The following is a 17615-nucleotide window of genomic DNA, read 5'->3' on the forward strand; positions in this document are numbered from 1 at the left end:
GTGACAATTTCGTGTCGGGGGCGACGGATCAATATTCTAACACTCAACATCTGCATAAGAACACACCCTTCTGTCTTTAATACCATGCTGTCCGTAAGATCATGCCGCGTCGCTTCTCCGTGTATGAAGGCAACGAGCCTTGACTCGTTCGGTGTACTAAGCGAGGGAGTTCGTTGCAAACTATGTTTCTCATGTGCCCCACATTGTGCCGTAGCTCAGCACTAACACATGAAAGCACAACGTCGGGCCAATAATCTCGCTAGAATTACGCCCTAAGCCGGAGATCAGAACCCCTTTCGTCATGGTAGTCTTTGGGGAAAGTGCGGGGAGTGGCTAGAGAGTTTGTAGTTGCTCCGGGTCCAATTAGTTTGATCACGCCAGCCCACGGTAGTTAGATCCGTGTACGAACTGAGTTAGTTAGCTAAGCAATGGCGATTCAGTCAGGGATAGAGCACAATGCATTCGCGAGTGTCTCCTGGCCAGTCTAATTCGTGGATGCGTCGGGTGGCTGTTCCCCTTTACCCCACATTCCCGCGGTCTCCCCTGTGGCACCTTGACATCAATCCACATACTAAAGCTTGATTCGATATCGAGGCACGAGACGGTGATATGACCAACGCGCAGACAGGTCCGAGCTCATGCGCGTAGCGTGTGTGGCTCCCTATTTTCTTCAGCTGTGTAATCAGGTAGCCTCAGTTATGACTCGCCCAAGAGCGATGCTTGCGGATACGGCCAGACAGTCTCTTGTTCCTACTTGAGGCTAGACAGCTGATTCTTGGTCACAAATCACAACGTCGTACCAAGGGGTAACACGGGGCGATGCAAGGAAGGCCTTAGATTGTTGCCCTACTTCTGTAATTGTGCAATAATAATATAATAGCCACTAGTTGACTAATGATTACACTATCTCGATTAGTGACCTGCATGCGGATTCTCCATAAGTATAGATCTCCGATCTGAGCCATTTCGTGGTTAGAAAACTTGTAGAGATCCTAGCATTCGATAGTTAAGTATGTTGCGTTGTTGACGCCATGTCCGGAGGCTAACGTTCGATCCGTCTACTGATAGCTAGCAAACTGAGGCTATATGAGAGCGAGATAACATCACTCTCCTGTAGCGAAGCCTTCGGGCGTGGAAATTTCACTTTACATTATTTCTACCACCAGGCCTTTTCGCTACAGGGAACTAAGCAGGCGCTGGTTCGATAAAGGAACCACCTCGACCTTCGTACTTGGCCCCGCTAGGTGGGATACTGCGGCTCAATCCACCATCAATTCTAAGACGAACCTCTTAGCTTGGTTCAACGAGATCAACTATCCCTGAAGCCAGACAATCAATGTTACAAAACACATGGTGGAGACCTTCTAAACGTCTTGGTCAAACTTATTTCAGCACTTCTTAATCCGCTGAATCAACATGCAGAAGCATATGACAATACTACAACGCATTCATACCCCCAGTCTTATCGACCCGCGTCGCCCCTTCGATTCGCTCTTTTTTTCGGGCAGAGCTATGTATCTTCATGATCGGCCATCGACACAGGCAGGGGTCTCATTGTCATCGACACACTCGATGACTCTGAAGACGTTCAAGCCGTCCTGCTGCCTGATTTTGCCTACTATGGCTACAATAGTCACTTTTGTGGCGCTGGCTACTTATGAAAGACGTTCGGTACCCCGATCTGGGCCTTAGACATCGCCTAGTCCACTATCGTGAATGCAACCAGTGCACTAACTAAGGACAGTGTGATGACCGACGGGCAAGAGCTTGTGATTGGCAACACATCTGTCACTACTGTTGCCACCCCCAGCCACACACCAGGTTGCTATTCTTTTATCTTCCCCATGTATAAAGCAGGAAAGCGCCACAACGCCAGCTTCTACTGCGAGGATGGCATTCCGTCCTCGGCTTACTACAAGACCAGCCAGGTGCTGTCATTTCAGATGTTTGCAAATGCCTCGCACCACGCAGATGTCGGCGTCTTTTTAATCAATTACTAAGAACAGGACCAGTCCTTTCAGGATGTCGACTTTTCGGATACACGATCTTGCAGCCCACACGGGACTTGCATCATTTCTACCCGTTTTTTCGTTGGTACCGATGGCTACTTGCGTAACCTCACAATGATGCAAATGTGTATGCGAACGATGGGCGCAAGATTTGGTCAGTACCTTTCGGCTTCGATATCGCTAGTGATCGTCTTTCTGGCAATCAGTGGAGGTTCGAAAGATAGAAAAAAAGGGAGGTAAAAGAAGATAAAAAGGAGGCTTAAAATCACTAGCAAGCGAGCTTGCCACCTATCCTCCTATAGGCTAGGCTGGAAGTTGGGTATACATAGTGTACCGTGGATATCCATCTACGTGCCGGATTGTAGTTGATATGCTTTGTTGTTATTCAATTTAGCATTACACATGGTACTTTTTTGTATCAAGAGCCGAGGTGTCAGATACACTGCTTGCATGCGATAAAAATTCGTTGATTGTTATGTCTACTCTGTTCGTCTTGGGTTGACCCCCTGGACTAGCGCCATCAATGCTGTGGTCCCTGCTCGATTGTGCGAATCTGGCCTCATGCAAAAACACAGATCTTGGTACTTTTAGCATGCTTGAGCAATCAATCATACGCTCAGGTTATCGAAAATAAACGATGAAGTTAGAATGTCTTGTCTGATAAAGATCATTGCTATGCCTTGAGATTATTCAGATTGCATCCATTCTATTCGATTTCGAAGAAAGGATTTTGACGAGATTGAGAGTGTAGTCATACACCATGAAGGTGATGCTACTTGATAGCTGCTGCACACCATCAGCCAATCGCATCTCAAAAAACAAACTACAGAGGGCAAGTGCTTACCGTGAGTCTCACCAGCCTCTGCGCGGTAGCTTTCCAAAATACAAGCAAGCCTTCCTTTATCAACATGTCCGTTGCAACCGAAATAACACTACCTTTGGGGCCTCCAATACTCTTCATTCTAGTGTTAACATTATCGAACAATATCGATGCATAGCTATATATCATCAGCCTTGACATCGCAATAGCAGATGTCAAACACTTACACTGTCACTACGCCACTGTCAGCACTGCGATCATTTTCGCTGTCGTGCCACCCATCTTTTCCGGCCACACTTCTCTCAATTCATCTTTCAGTGCGCCAGAAGTTGTAAACCGTACAGCGCTGTTTGTACCCTGCTTACACAACACTGGCGTAAGATCCCTACATAAGGAAAGCACTCCGGCTTGTCGCACTGTATGTGCCACTAGCTGCGGCACAGAGAGACGTCCCAAACGGGCTCCTGGTGCAGCATAGTGTATAACTCGTGTCTTCAACGCCTCACCCAGTGTAACAATGAGGAGACTTTCTGTAGCTCCAGCGCATAGCCCTGACGTAAGGTCGAGCTAGGGATTCCGCACGGCAGATCCACGACTCATGGTCGGAGAGAAGAAGTAGGGTGTCAAGTTTCTTTTCGCGGTCTCGAAGGAGAAGAAGCGAACACCGCCTTTTAGTGCATTGCTTATCGCGAGAGTTGGACATCCGGCGTATACGCCTCTAATCCCAGAATCTTGGAGTGTGGATTTGAGGATGCTGGAGGATGATGCGGACTTTCGGCCGGATGAGGAAGGACCGAGTTGACGTCGGGTTTTGCCGAACTCGGCTGGGTACTGTTAACATGGTAAACTTTTATCTGGTGGTGAATGCGAGCATTGGAATATGCGCCATACGGAGGGGAGGCGCAACTAACTGTGACAAAGGTTTCTGTTGCGCCAGCCAGGCCGCCTGCTATTGTGTTGATGCCAACTGAGTGATGGGCATTGTTCATAGTTTTTGTTTCTTCTACGGGGTTTCGTGTCGTGTTCGAGTGTTTAGATGTCGTAATATTCCTGATAAACCAACGGGTTGCACAAGATATATATATGTATCTTCACAGACATTGCGCGTCAAAGCTGGGGGCAGTGTACAGATGTCTCTGAGCCACAGCGCCAGCGCTCCCGCTCGATTCCGAGCATAACCGTCCAAGTTACTTCGGAACATGTCGGAAGTCTAATATACGCAAAATGGGTGCTAGCATTAGCTTGTTGGAACTAGTAAGTAACTCGAGATGATGGTTCGTACTGGCTCGGACGTTGACCGAGATGGCAAACACTTTGGGGATTGGGGAGATCCGGGGCTCGTCCGTAAGTAAATAGTATCTCGGCCGCGCGCAGAATTCGTTTAGAGGGACATTCATTCACTGTGGTTCCAAGGAAAAACAACTGTCGCAGCCTAATGGCAACAACAAGGATGCACTACCTTAACAAGAAAAAGCAACAGCTATATACCACAAGATCAATGCAGATGGTATATGGCAGAAACAATACATTTCACTCCGCCGCACCGAAGCGTATAGTAACATCTTTGTACTATCACGATACGTTTTAGCTAGTAAGTACTACCTGTTAGGTCACAAGCAACGCATCCAGTTATCTCAGTTTAATTGGCAAGTCATGAAGGAGAATATGGTGGCCTATCCGGCCATCTCCAAGACAGACAAGTCTCCTGCCGGATGGGTATTCTATGTAAATTGCTATGAATCAGATGTTTCTGACTTGGGATTTTCGCGTTGGACGATTGGCCCTCTAATCGACATCGGCCAGTGCACTGGCTGTGATACAAGAGTGACTGATTCATTGATCGAAATACTTCCTATCCAGGAAGGGGAATATCCCAAAGTACATGAGCATTCCTATTGAACACCCTCTCCTTCAATTTTGTCTCTTCTGTCCAATCCAGTAACTTCTCAAGAAATGGTCTGATATCTAACCCTTCATATCTAGTATGCGGCCAATCTGACGCGAAAATAATTCTATCCCCAGCAAACTTCAGCGACCCGCGTGCGATACCCTCAACACAGCGATACTCCGGATCCTTGTCGAACCGATAAGCGACAGAGAACTCAAGGCATATGTTACCGCCTTTCAATAGGTTGACTAAAAATTGAAAGCCAACGAGGTTATATGGGTCCAAGGGTAGAGTCGTGTTCTCAGGAAGCGGCAGATTTGGCGCACCGAAATGGGCGATGGAAAGTGTGACACTGAGGTCTGCGACAATGGGCTCAAGCTTCGGGAAATCTTCCATGCCGATGTACAGTTCAAAGATCCAGTTGAGTGGTTTGATTATCTGGGCGTACTACTTGGCTTGCACCTGCAGTTGGACTTCGGTGAGCTTGATGTTGTTGGACTTGATGTTCAATCGCACGCTCCGTACACCAAGCTTGTCCCATTTTTGCAGGGGTTTGAAGGAGATCGTATCAGCATCGAAGCCTATGACACCACGACCGTGCCGCTTTCCGATTTTTGTAAGAGCATTGATAAGGAAAGTGTTGTCGTTGCTGTATATGGAGAGCTGGACGATGACAGTGTTTCTCGTACCTATTGTCGATTCGAATGACAAGGTGTTAGAAAGATTGTGCAAGCTGGGAGATGGATGGCATTCGGGTGCTCTTCGAAGAATGTGGTACAGGCAAACTAATCCGCAAATCTTATAAGTACACTGTGTTGAGTGTTCGGGCCGATGACTCGGATTATCATCAAACACACTTTTGCCGTTTTTGAGAGCTCGGAAGTTGACCGAGCTGGCACTCCGCCCAAAGTTCAATTTCGGCTGTGTCATCCACTGCCATGGTCAGGACAAAAACCGTGTGAGCAGAGGCTGTGTCTTACTTAGCACTCGTGGTGGACTGATCTCGGAGTTTTGAACCATGGGAGCTCGGCCAAAGTACAGGGATATGAGCTTGTCCCAGAAGTAACAGCTCCAGAACAAGCGATTGCGCACTTCAACATCCTCAGTGGAAAAATGTCCAACATCCGCGTATCGCTTGCTGTCGATGCAGATGCCTATATCATCGATTAGTCGGAATACCATGCTACTGTATAGCCAAGCTTGAGTGTGGTTGCCACAACCGCATTGTTGAGCGCTAAGTGATAGAAGAGCCTGAACGGTAGGGATTTTGCTATTTCCATGTTCGATATCATTGAAAAGGTCTTCAACTGCCCATTTGGAGAAAGTTACTCCACCGTCGAAAGGGCCGAGTAATTGCTCCATGCCCAGCTCGTCACGACACCATCGGACTGAATGTGAGAGCACAGCATTTATTAGTGCCTGTGAGAAGTAAGGTCCGCCAATCTCCATGTCGCCTATGGAAAATATTTATCGGAAGATACCATGGATTGAAGAAAATTCTTATGTGTGAAGGTAGACTGGTAGATGAAATTGAAAAGTGGCTGCATCCAGCAGAAATTAGAATCTATGAGAGATCGATAGGGCTCCTATACAAGTTTACTCAGCTTCCATGTCTAGCAAGAATTAACTGATAACTAACGGGCGTATCTGTAAGCTTTTCAAATGCTCTCTCGCGCCATGCGTTGTTTATCAGATTCTGCTTCTCAGCGGCCATCTCCTGGTTTGCTTGGTTCGGACTTATATGGCGTGTCCGGATACTACCGAGAAGCTGGAAAAGGCTCGTAGACACAGGGAAAGATAATCCGGCGTCTCCTTCGATCCTCAGCGACTCAGTAGCTCTCGATTGTCCAGGGTGTGGAGGGACGTCCGACGTTAGAGATGGTGTTTCCGAAATATGATCGCGCGGAGAGTCGCTTGACGCAGCTCTGTGACCTGCAAGTGCAGCCTCAAGTTCTACAACTCTTTGCTCTAACCGCTGCGTATACGACAAACTTGGAGAAATGGAAGGCGTCAATCTAGAAGTTGGGACAATCAGGACTTCTTGTTTGTCTTACAGCTTGTAAACACACACGTCGCCACAGACCCTACACCTGTTACAAACCGGATGCCCACTATCCCATTTTACCTAATCTCAATATCAATCAATCTGAACCCGAAAAATATTATCGGGTTTGCAAACATTCCGCTTGCGACAGACGTTACATGAGAAAGCGCTCTTCTTTGCGACCGAGCTACGTTTCGTGCTGGGACTCGACTTTGCCACCGTGACACGTGACCGATTCACTTCTTGAGGTTCCACCATTTGGTGTTCGAAAGAAGTAAAGCAGCCTCGGTCATCGTTCGAGGGATGGGATGTGTAAGCGAGTGACAGGTTGCTGTCTGAGGGGTTTGAGGGAAAAGGACTTTAGCCTCGGTTGACTCAACGTGGACGCTTATGTGATTCCTAAGCTACTCCGCTCATAAGCATCTTTGACGAAGCAATGTTCACATATCTAAAAGAATGATATACAAAAACCGAAAAAAACTAAAAGCCATCGCTCTCTCTTTGCCACAGCCTCCCCCTTTAATGTAATCGCAACCTGCGACGCGATCCTAAAAAGCCTCAATCTTGGCAAAGCGAAATACTGTGTAGGACTCGACGCATCGAGCATAGTATGGCGATAGAATTCCTTAACCGCTGACCTAGACTCATCTTTCCAATTCCCAGGTTTGACTGGCCAGTGGATATTTGTTCGGCATGGTCGCACATCCCATAGGATTGCACAGTGATGCTAATAAGATGCGAACATAAGGCTAGCCTAATTTCCCATTAACCACCGCAGAATCAGCCTGACTCCATGCTAGTCTGGCTTAATGTCGTGTTGCGTACGCCAATTCTACTAGCGTCAGAGAGCACCGTCTAGGACTCGGAAACGCCGCGCAACGCGCGAAATAGAGGCGTAGGCTAAGCTTGTTCGAAAACGTATGCAGATCCAACAAGGGTCTCCTACAAGTTCTCTCAATTGGTAGGTGCATCAGCTCAGTAAAGAAGCCTAGTAATTAGCCTACGAAATGGTGTTAAAACGAGAAACTATTTATCGCTTTGAGGCTACGATTAAACAAGTAATCTCACGAAACAAAACTCATAAGCAGCGCTACGTACAGAAAGAAGTGTCCCATATAGCTGGCCAGGTAGCTGATTAAGTCGATAAGGCAGAGGGTCGTTGCTGGAAGGACGGTGTAATGCTTGTGAAGGGAGCGCGCAGTGAACGATGCTACAGACGTTACAGCCAAGTTGGACATAACTCTCGCACCTGCAAAGTAGAATTGAAGGACATAGAAGGTAACAGCGCGTTAAAAGAAGCATATTCTATTCTAATTAATTAAAAAAATTGTGGTGCTGTACAATTTTGTTGTGAAAATAGGGTGGCGCGGAGAAGTGGCAGAATCGCTCGTGAACCACGTTATTCAGTATTACTGTTTTGTTAAGAAATTGCTTCCTTCCATTCCAGTTTCTCTTTAGTGTTCTTGTGCTGCTTACTAGAGTGAGACGCCTATATAGATCTCAAGAATCTACGCCGCCTTTTATGATGACTAGATTGTTTTTACTAGCAGCATTATGCTTGCAAACATCTTTCCCTCTAAAGGCTAATTCGAAGAATGAATAGAGCTCTACCAGGCTATACGCAAGAATAGTTGGCAACATCAACATCCAATGTAGCAAGCCCCTTGTTATCCCCCGAAGACCCTTGTTGTAGTGATTGTTGGTATCACCGGGCACAGGTAAGTTCCAACGAACGAGGATAGTGGCAATTAGTAGAAACGCATATTGTGTTCCTAAGAAAATAAAGCAGATTTTTGAAAAGAGAGAGTCGCTGATGACCAGGCGGTCATGTTGGGCAGCAACTGTATTGACGAGTTGAATAATGATGGGGGAAACCACAGAGAAAATGGCACTGGCGCAGAGAATGAGGCCATAGTAGATGAAGAAGCGAGTAGCCCAGCTGATGGATAGATAAAGCCCAGGAATTCTGTACGTCTTGACAATGAAGTAGTGGAAGACTTCACCAGCGCCAATGGTCCATCGGCGAATTTGAAGGGCCCATTCGCGGATTTCATCTCCGTAGTTGGCGCCAGAAGTCGGACCATTGATTGAAATGAGGTTCAACGGCCGGATGCGAATTTCTCGTTGTGTCATGATTGTGTAGCGGATTAAAGCAATGATATCTTCCATCTGATAAGATGGGTGGGTAAAGGCGCCCTCCTCTAACAACTTAACGCTGAGAGAGTAATGGGACATGGGATTAATGTTCCATGGAATCAAAACACCCATAAAGAAAAAGGTACGCAGAACACCGGTAATGTCGACAAAAAAAGGCATGGAGTCGCGCTTGTAGATGATGATGGATTGCCAAATGGAGGAGTGGCGGTCGGCGGGATCTAGCTTGTAGTACTGGGTTTCCAATTCCAGCATATATTCGGGATCGAAAACGGAGTCGCAGTCGCAGTTGGTAAAAATGTGTTCGTATTTCTCATAGTTGTATTCAACATCTTGACGGAGGACATACAAACCTTGGCGACAGGCGTAGTTCATGTTGGAGCACTTGCCGCTAATCTCGCCAGGAATTCCCGAGGGGTGGAAGGTGACGATGAGTCGGAGGAACTTGCTCTTGTACTTTGCGTAGATTTCATTGTATTTAGCTTCCCTGTCAGGTGTGCGACACTCCATGCCGATAATGACGGAAAGCTGGGATTTGGCATCTTTTTGCAGCACAAGAGAGTCCAAGGTAGTTTGAAGTACGCTCATAGGCTCCTTATACAAAGTCATGGCGACTATGTGACGAACTGTTGAGTAGTTTTTGGCCATGGCATCAGCTGATTCGAGATCTTGAGCTTTTGTGTTCTTGAGCTTGTTTCGGTTTTTTATGGCTAGTGTTCGTCGGATGGCGCAAATAGTGGCTATCAGCCAGATTATTTGGAAAAACCCGATTATCATTATGATGACGAGGTTGGTCGCTTGGTTAACGTAGGGAACAAAAGGCATCCATAGCGGAAAAAGAAGAAAGATGAAGATGGTTAAGAGAAACAATAGGTTCCAACGGATATAACGGTTGGCTGCTTCAAGTTTTGCAGCGTTTATGCCACTATCTAAGTCCTCGTGAGAGGAGGAGGAGGAGGAGGAAGATGGTAACGACGAAGGCATATTGGGGGAACTTTGCTCGCGAATCGACGAAGGAAATTTTTACAAGAGAAGAGCGAACATGGACAACTCTTCTCTTTTGTAGGTGCTGAGTGTGTACTTACTCGTTGTTCCATAACTCAGGGACAATTTATTTCGGTACACTTCTGAGGCGTTAATATCATAGCTGACTAGGGCTAGGAGTGGCGCCACGTGCATTGATCTTGGAACATCCTCTGAGGGTCCACTGTTGGCCAGACCAACATATGTCAATCTGCCATCAAAGTCAAGATTGCTCATCATGCACATGGATACTTGATTATTAGTTTAGACCTACAAAAGTAATTGTATCATGGATAACATGTTCGCAGCAGCAGAAAGTCTTTGTGAAATTGTATCGTGTGATGTGGCGTTGATGTGGCTGGCGTCAGTCCGGGGTCTAGAACCGGAACGGAAAAGCCACAACCACAGTATTGTCATGAACCGCCTACGAAGGCGCTTAAGTAGTTGACCTCTATTATATTATTAAATTAACGCTACGCCTCATAGAGATCAAAGCAGTAGTTGAAGACAAGATCCTTTTGCAATTCAGTCTCGACAAAAGCCACCAAGGCTAACCTCCTCCTCAGTCCGTGCGGCCACGGCATAGCGGGAGCGCACAAGTCCTCCCGCTACGTCAGCTCTATCACGATACTTCAAACTAGAGATTGACCTTTAGAGACCTATTTTCTCAGGGACTGCCATCATACCTTGCTTCCTGTGCAAGTATGTCTTGGCCATTGAAGCAGAAGGACATAATCAAGGGACGCGAACGTGTTGAGCGGCTTTGCCACGTTACAGATTCTACAGTCACACTTAACAATGCATCATCTCTTGCCAAAGTGGAGTATATGTAATAATTGGTCATTCTCTGCCATTCTCAGCCCACACGGTTCTTTAGCATGTAGAGTTGAACGTTGATTGCTTTCTTGGGATGAATTTGTATATATTTGATTAAAATTACACCTGTTCTGAAAAACTCAAAGTTGGTATTAATGTATGAGTACTGCGCGTATTAGTAGTAAAATGTACTAATCAGCATAAATAAGGCATAAATCGCCTGCAGAAGCCAAAAAAGCTCCATTCCAAGTCCTAAATGAGTGAATTTTGGCACTCTAGCACTGGCCTTTGGGTACGCAACTCCCTTATCGTCGCGATCTAGAAGCGATTCTCGGTCTGCAACCGATGGTGGAAACAGCACATACTGGAGCGGACGTATAAAGACCGCAATATTCAGCGGCCACGAAACAGGAACCCAGAATATTCGTGTTAGAAGATAGATGTTGAAACCCTTAGTGTAGGGCTCATGCAGAGCGAACGCTCTTTTTAGGTTCAGGCCTACTCCCACGATGTGAGCGAAGGCTATGAATATCTGGAATATAGCACCGTCTTTAATCAGCACTGACTTCAATCGGCGGTAGAGTGGGGCCCGTCTTAAGGGATTCCACTCATGCAAATCATCGACAATACTACCAGTTGCAACAAAACGTGCACTGAAAGGCTCTGGTCTGCCTCCTAGCCATCGAGGGAGGAGAAATGTCTTCCAGTGATCGTAGGCGAAGTCTTCAGGTGTGTGTTAGTATCTATCGCTAGGCTGTAGGGGGACAACAACTTACATGGTATGAGGAAATGCGATGACACCATCTCACGAAATGTAGCCGCTACCCCTCCCAGCACAGATATCTGGCAAAGACGTACAAAGTAGAAGAGGTGAGTTAGACATGACAGCCTTACGAGTGACTTCAACTCCTCATCGTTTGAGTATTGGGCCGCACTTATCCCGCATAGAAAGGATATTAAGTATCCAAGAACTCCAAACACTCCCAATGTAGATGCTACGCTCTGCATTGGATAGAAAAACCCAAACACCCTCTGGAAAACAGTCATTTGACGAGCCTTTGATCCAGTGAGACAGAATTTCATGAGGATTCCGGCCTGTGAGGCACCAACACTCTTTACAAAAGATTAGTAAGAATATAGAAAATATGTAAAGCTAGGGAGACTAAGTCAACTTACCCATCTCTTCCGCTGTTGTACGTGTGAATAATAAGAATCAGGGACAAGACCCCATTGTAGCGTCTCCATTGCATACGCTGCCTTCCAACCTAGAGGGATTAATACTAATTTAGTGATAGATATAGTGTGCTTACCTTTTCCAAGTAAAAGATTACCACAAAGAAGATCCTCCGTCAGTGAACCATCCGGAAATCCGCCAATCTGATCCAAGGCTGTTCGTCGCATAATCCATCCCGAACCCGTACACCAAGGAAATCCAGCCCTGTCTTTTACAATTTCTTCGTATCTCTGGAAGATAAGAAGTGACTGTGATAAAGGATCATTGACTGGTAGATTATAAAAACGGGGTGGTGGACAAGTGAATGCGAGCGCGGGATCTACCATCAAATAGCCAATCTGTGCTCGAAGCCATCTTTTCTCAACTATCATGTCCGCATCGATTCCTGCGAAGAACGGTGCAGGCTCTCCAGGTAGAGAAGTGTAAAACTCGAGCGCATGGTTGAGGTTGCCGGCTTTATGGCTGTTTTGTGCGGTTTTTTGACGCGCTGTATAGAATAGTTTACGGCAAGGGAACTCAGCCTGAATCTCTGCAACTCCCTGTCTAACTTCTGGTTGATCACCATCATCTGAAACCACAAGGCGAAACTGACTATCCGGGTAATCAATGTTTAGAACTGCGCGAACGGTATCCAGGATGATCGCTAGTGGCTCTTTGCAGCATACAATGGCTACATCCACGGCCGGGACATTGTTTCCTATTGCTCGAAGTCTTGGTCTCCACTTCCCACTTAATATGGCCAGGGAGTCTCCAAACAATTTCAAGTAATTTGGCGCTTTTAGAAGTTAGATTTTAGTCTTTAGAATCTTCCAATACTTACCTGTGCATATTAAATCTAGGAGTAGGAACCCTTGCCGGCAAGAGGTTTCAAACTCCCAGCCTTTTAAAGTTGCCTGTCTTTGCAGTATATCTGTCTGTACCCAGGCAAAATACAATGATGATACTAGCCAGCTAATCGTAGAGTATGGTAACAACGAGAAAGTTTTTTTCTCGAGCTTGGTAAAGTTGTAGAGATCGGTTTCATCCCCTAACAATTCTATCACTTGCCCCTGATCTTCTTTTTCGTGCCTTTTGACATAGGCAAGCGGCCTTTTCTTATCTCGATTGTTCAATTGACTATATCGGTGCTCCAGTGCAACAGCAGACCATTCTTTGTTTACAACCATACTAAATCGGGTAAAGAATCAATATAAGTAGGTACTTTAAAGACTGTAGCATCGTTTTCTAAGATTCCGGTATTACTTACGCGAGGATATTTCTTTGTTCTAAGAGGTATGTGAAAAGCGTAGAAGATAGGTGGTGTAATATCTCAGTATAAGATTGGCAGTTAAGTAACCAGTTCATGTAGTGTAGTATTAAATTTGACAGTGAGCTACTTATCTATCCGCTGAGGTGTTTGTTTACCTATGATGATCGTCCTTTAGCGGGTATCCCTCGGCAGGATCTCGGTGCGATGCCAAGAGTGTCTCTACGAGACTTCGGATCCTAGATCCTAGGTGCTACCTAGAATACCTAGTATCCGCAGCTTACCCGAACTGCGATCGGATAGTATGTCTAAACATGTTTAGAATAACCTTCCACTCATAGGCGAACAAACAACTTAGCGGATAGACAAACAACTTACCCTTAGGTACAGTCCTGTACTACCCGATCTTGCCGTGAGGCTGCGACTCATAAACCATAATCTTGCGTTGCCTCGGCTAAGCGGTTACGCCTAAGTTCTATATTACCTTGAAGGTATCCCATGATTCAGCTGCTTCGCTTAAGGTTAAAACAAGGCAACATTTAGTGTTAATCATTAGCCTTACTACTAACAGTTCCATGACTGCGGATACGGATGCGGATGCGGATACAAATGTACACATCGATACGAATACCTATTAGCCGATAAGCAAGCGCGAAGAATGCGACCCAGGACATTACGCCACAATCCTCTCTATCGCGTGATTCTATCGTACGTGTTGATCAATCCCTTTTGGCACTGCTGAGCAACTGAGCATACTGCATAAGAAACAAAGAAGAACACGACAATATTGAGCGTTTTAATTCTTGGAATTAGGGAATTGTATTGAATCTAGAAGTCTACTTAAGACATCCTACGACTAGCTAGCACTCTAAAAGTATCGTCTACTGTGACTAAAGCATTATAGCGACACCGTAGCCTTGAAGGGCAATGTAGTCTACTCTACAGATGTATTGGGCTGGACGCCCTTCGCTGTAACGGCGCAGGCAAGACTAGTTGGATCAGTATCGGCAGTAGCGTCACTCAGAGGCGTATGTGAGTGCGTAGGACAACAAACGAGCCTTGGTTCGAATAGACACCTATAGGCCTTCTACGAAAAGATATCGAAAAACTACAGAACTAGCTACAGGGATTGTCTCCATATATACCTGTCCTAGTCGGATCCGAATCGGGTCCGACTACAAAAACGAATGACTGCTGAAGGGGGTGGCGCATACTTCCTCCGATCCGACCATAGTATAGGTCCAATCCTTGGTGGTGTTGTAGCATAGTTACACTACCTAGAGCACCTAGATTCTTCGCGCATTATAAGGGGCTACGCTCCAGGGAGCAATCGCGAGGGATAAAGAGGTTTTATTTGATGAAGAGCTATCTCCTCTACTTGCGTGATGTTTATTTACTTATCGGAGAAAAGGTTATGCGGAAGTATCTGAGCGCGTTGTCTAAGCGCTGCTCGGGCGGTGGGAAGAATCCGGGTGCTCTAGGTGACAACCAAATTCTGCGCTCGTCGTCTGAACGTTGTTCAGATCGTGCGAGCGCGGAATGAACCGAGATCTCATCGAAGATCTATCCAAAGGGCGTTCAACCTGTCACACGTACTACTGAAATAATGTTTAGACGACAGATTCTATGAACCTAATAGTTACATACTTAGCCAACTAACATTGTATATAATAGCTACGCAGCTCAGAAGCTTAGCTCTCCATCGAATACAACCTCTTACATACCTCGCAATTGTTCCCCGGAGCGTAGCCCCTTACAGCAAGACCAACTCGTGTTCGGACCAGAAAGTTGTTATGGGGTAGGTTATACCTACCCTATAAAAGTATAGTAATAAGCAGGACACGTAACTAGAGGATACTATAAGTAGACCGTAAACCCCAGCTATTCTCAATATCTCAAGTAATACAATAACTCTTGGTTCCTAACAGTATCCTGTAAAGGGCCAACCCATAACAAAAGTGATGATTATCGCGGGGCTTGGTCACGTGATATGTTATCGCGCCAAGACGACTGTCACATATTATGTAGTATGTGATAGTAGCAATCCTACAATAGTAGCTATTAAAAACATTGGGCAAGCTAGAGATCAAGTTGTAATAGTAGTAGTAGTAGGACTAGAAGTAATTGTAATGGGCGGGCTCTTGGAGCCTAACTGTGAGGTGTTTCGTGGATAGGCACAAAGTATATCAGTTGAAGTGAATTAAGACGAATCCTTAAGGAGTGACCTTAGGTTCGGACGAGACTATATACTCTATGCACATGACTGGGACTGCCCTGGCCCGAGGGGTACCTGATGGATTCCCGAGGGTTATCTTCCGGTTCAGAGTATCGTGGCACTAACGTACAACTACTTACGCCGACCATTTTGCCAAAAAGGCAGTAACAAGACTTCAAGCTTGTCTTGAAGTCAAGGTAGTTGCATAGATATACTCGATTTGCTTGGCAAAGCCAAGCCATATACATATGGGCGTAGCCCCTTACAGTGATAAGCGTAATGGGCTACGCCCTTAAGAGCGGCGCTGCGATACGCGCGCCCCAATATCGAGTATATGTATCCAGATACTATGAAAACAAGACAAGCTTGTTGTCTTGTGCATACCTTTTAGTCACATAGGCGGCGTGAGTAGCTGCGTGCTAGGCCGGATCCGGCCTACCCATTACAATAAGGATATAAAGACAGATAGATTTCATTATTACACTTACTATAGTTAGTTAACTAACTTACATTATAATTTCTTACTAGTTAATTTACTTTATAAGATCATAACCTATTAATCTATTAACAAATAGATTAGTAGTTGTTAAACCTATGGTCCCATTCTATAAGTACACCACTCCACCATATCGCTAGATAAACTCTCACGGAGCTTACATTATCCTACTCGCTCTAACCTAGATCGAGAAGAGAAGTATTAGCACCTAACCCCGTGTAACACGTAGCGGGTCGAAAGAGAACCATGGCGGATTGAAATATAACTATAGCGGATTAAAAAAAGATCGTGGCGGATCGAGAAAGAACCGTAGCGGATTACAAAACGACTATAGCGGATTAAAAAAGAATCGTGGCGGATCGAGAAAGGACCATAGCGGATTGAAAAACAGTTATAGCAGATAAAAAAGGACCGTGGCGGATTACAAAACGACTATAGCGGATTAAAAAAGGATCGTGGCGGATCGAGAAAGGACCGTAGCGGATTGAAAAACAACTATAGCGGATTAAAAAGGACCGTGGTGGATTACAAAACGACTATAGCGGATTAAAAAAGGATCGTGGCGGATCGAGAAAGGACCGTAGCGGATTGAAAAACAGTTATAGCAGATAAAAAAGGACCGTGGCGGATTACAAAACGACTATAGCGGATTAAAAAAGGATCGTGGCGGATCGAGAAAGGACCGTAGTGTTACGAGGCTACCTCAGGAGTAGGAGGGTATTCCGCCACTACAATGATTAAAGCAGTAATAAACATAACAACAAAACCACAGCAAGAAACAGAGATACTCGTTTAGGACTAGCGCATCACGTGATCTGTACAATGCTCAGTGATGAGTATGTCTTGGCACTACTAAGCAACTAAGTACTCTGCATATCGACCTGTGTAATGGGCTACGCCCTTAAGAGCGGCGCTGCGATACGCGCGCCCCAATATCGAGTATATGTATCCAGATACTATGAAAATAAGACAAGCTTTTTGTCTTGTGCATACCTTTTAGTCACATAGGCGGCGTGAGTAGCTGCGCGCTAGGCCGGATCCGGCCCACCCATTACAACCTTCAAGTTGCTCAGTGATTAGTACTTCTTAGCAGTACCAAGCAACTGAGCATACTATATAAAACTCTAGTATATAGTATCAGGCATTAGGCCCTTATATTATTATTATTATTATTATTTTGGTTTTACGTCCTGTCTCAGCCGGTGGGCTATATAAGACGTGCAGGCTAGGCCCGCAAGTATCTACGTAGTGCTATCACTTTGGTGTAGGTGGGGGAGGGGGCTATCTAAATCGAGGTGAGGCTCGTAGCCTAGTCTAGAGGGAGGTAGAAGGGGGTCTTGCGGGTAAAAGAGAGAGGTAGGGTGGGTGTAGGGCGAGGCCACCTAGTATAGGTGTTGCCCTAGTTCTCGAGGTTTCCTTTGTGCCAGGCCTGTGTTGCAGCCCTAGTTTCTTCAATAAAGGCAATAGTAGCCTGTATGCCTACGCTCGTGTTTAGCAGGAAGGCTAGCGATAGGGGGTCCTTGCTCGCCTCCTGCATCTTTATCCTAGCCTCCTTATATAGCGTACAGCTAAGGAGGATATGGGTAGGATCTTGAGTAGCTCTATAGTTGCAGGGGCAAACTTTAGAGTCTACTTTGTCTCGCGTAAAGAGAAAGTCTCTTAGGTAACAG

General features: G+C 45.8%; 5 protein-coding genes across 5 annotated transcripts; 1 reads left to right on the plus strand and 4 right to left on the minus strand.

Annotated features, from left to right (window-relative positions):
• Positions 1-1733: 1733 nt before the first annotated feature.
• On the plus strand, positions 1734-2000 carry COCSADRAFT_89638 (uncharacterized protein; the record flags this gene model as incomplete). Its single annotated transcript, XM_007702134.1, has 1 exon — positions 1734-2000. A coding segment is annotated over one exon (267 nt), but the record flags the coding sequence as incomplete, so codon positions are not given.
• Positions 2001-4671: 2671 nt separating this feature from the next.
• On the minus strand, positions 4672-5647 carry COCSADRAFT_357680 (uncharacterized protein; the record flags this gene model as incomplete). Its single annotated transcript, XM_007702135.1, is given in 2 exon segments — positions 4672-5164; positions 5180-5647. The coding sequence occupies 2 exon segments, from the start codon at positions 5645-5647 to the stop codon at positions 4682-4684; spliced, it is 951 nt and encodes a 316-aa protein (XP_007700325.1). The 3' UTR covers positions 4672-4681.
• Positions 5648-5657: 10 nt separating this feature from the next.
• Positions 5658-6297, minus strand: COCSADRAFT_357690 (uncharacterized protein; the record flags this gene model as incomplete). The annotated part of the gene is made up of 1 exon (XM_007702136.1): positions 5658-6297. The coding sequence occupies exon 1, from the start codon at positions 6164-6166 to the stop codon at positions 5660-5662; it is 507 nt and encodes a 168-aa protein (XP_007700326.1). The 5' UTR covers positions 6167-6297.
• Positions 6298-8195: 1898 nt separating this feature from the next.
• On the minus strand, positions 8196-9911 carry COCSADRAFT_357694 (uncharacterized protein). The gene has a single exon (XM_007702137.1). It carries the CDS (start codon positions 9897-9899, stop codon positions 8262-8264), a length of 1638 nt encoding a protein of 545 aa, XP_007700327.1. The 5' UTR covers positions 9900-9911; the 3' UTR covers positions 8196-8261.
• A 1018-nt stretch (positions 9912-10929) lies between these two features.
• COCSADRAFT_89237 (glycosyltransferase family 2 protein) lies at positions 10930-12722 on the minus strand (the record flags this gene model as incomplete). Its single annotated transcript, XM_007702138.1, has 4 exons — positions 10930-11477; positions 11531-11867; positions 11931-12019; positions 12065-12722. Coding segments are annotated over 4 exons (1632 nt in total), but the record flags the coding sequence as incomplete, so codon positions are not given.
• Between the last annotated feature and the right edge of the window lie 4893 nt (positions 12723-17615).

This window comes from Bipolaris sorokiniana (genome assembly GCF_000338995.1).
Source record: "Bipolaris sorokiniana ND90Pr unplaced genomic scaffold COCSAscaffold_7, whole genome shotgun sequence".
NCBI classification, from domain to species: domain Eukaryota; kingdom Fungi; phylum Ascomycota; class Dothideomycetes; order Pleosporales; family Pleosporaceae; genus Bipolaris; species Bipolaris sorokiniana.

Excerpts from the sequence above, each read along its gene's own strand:
- COCSADRAFT_357694 (XM_007702137.1), bottom strand. The coding sequence starts at position 9,899 with ATGCCTTCGTCGTTACCATCTTCCTCCTCCTCCTCCTCCTCTCACGAG.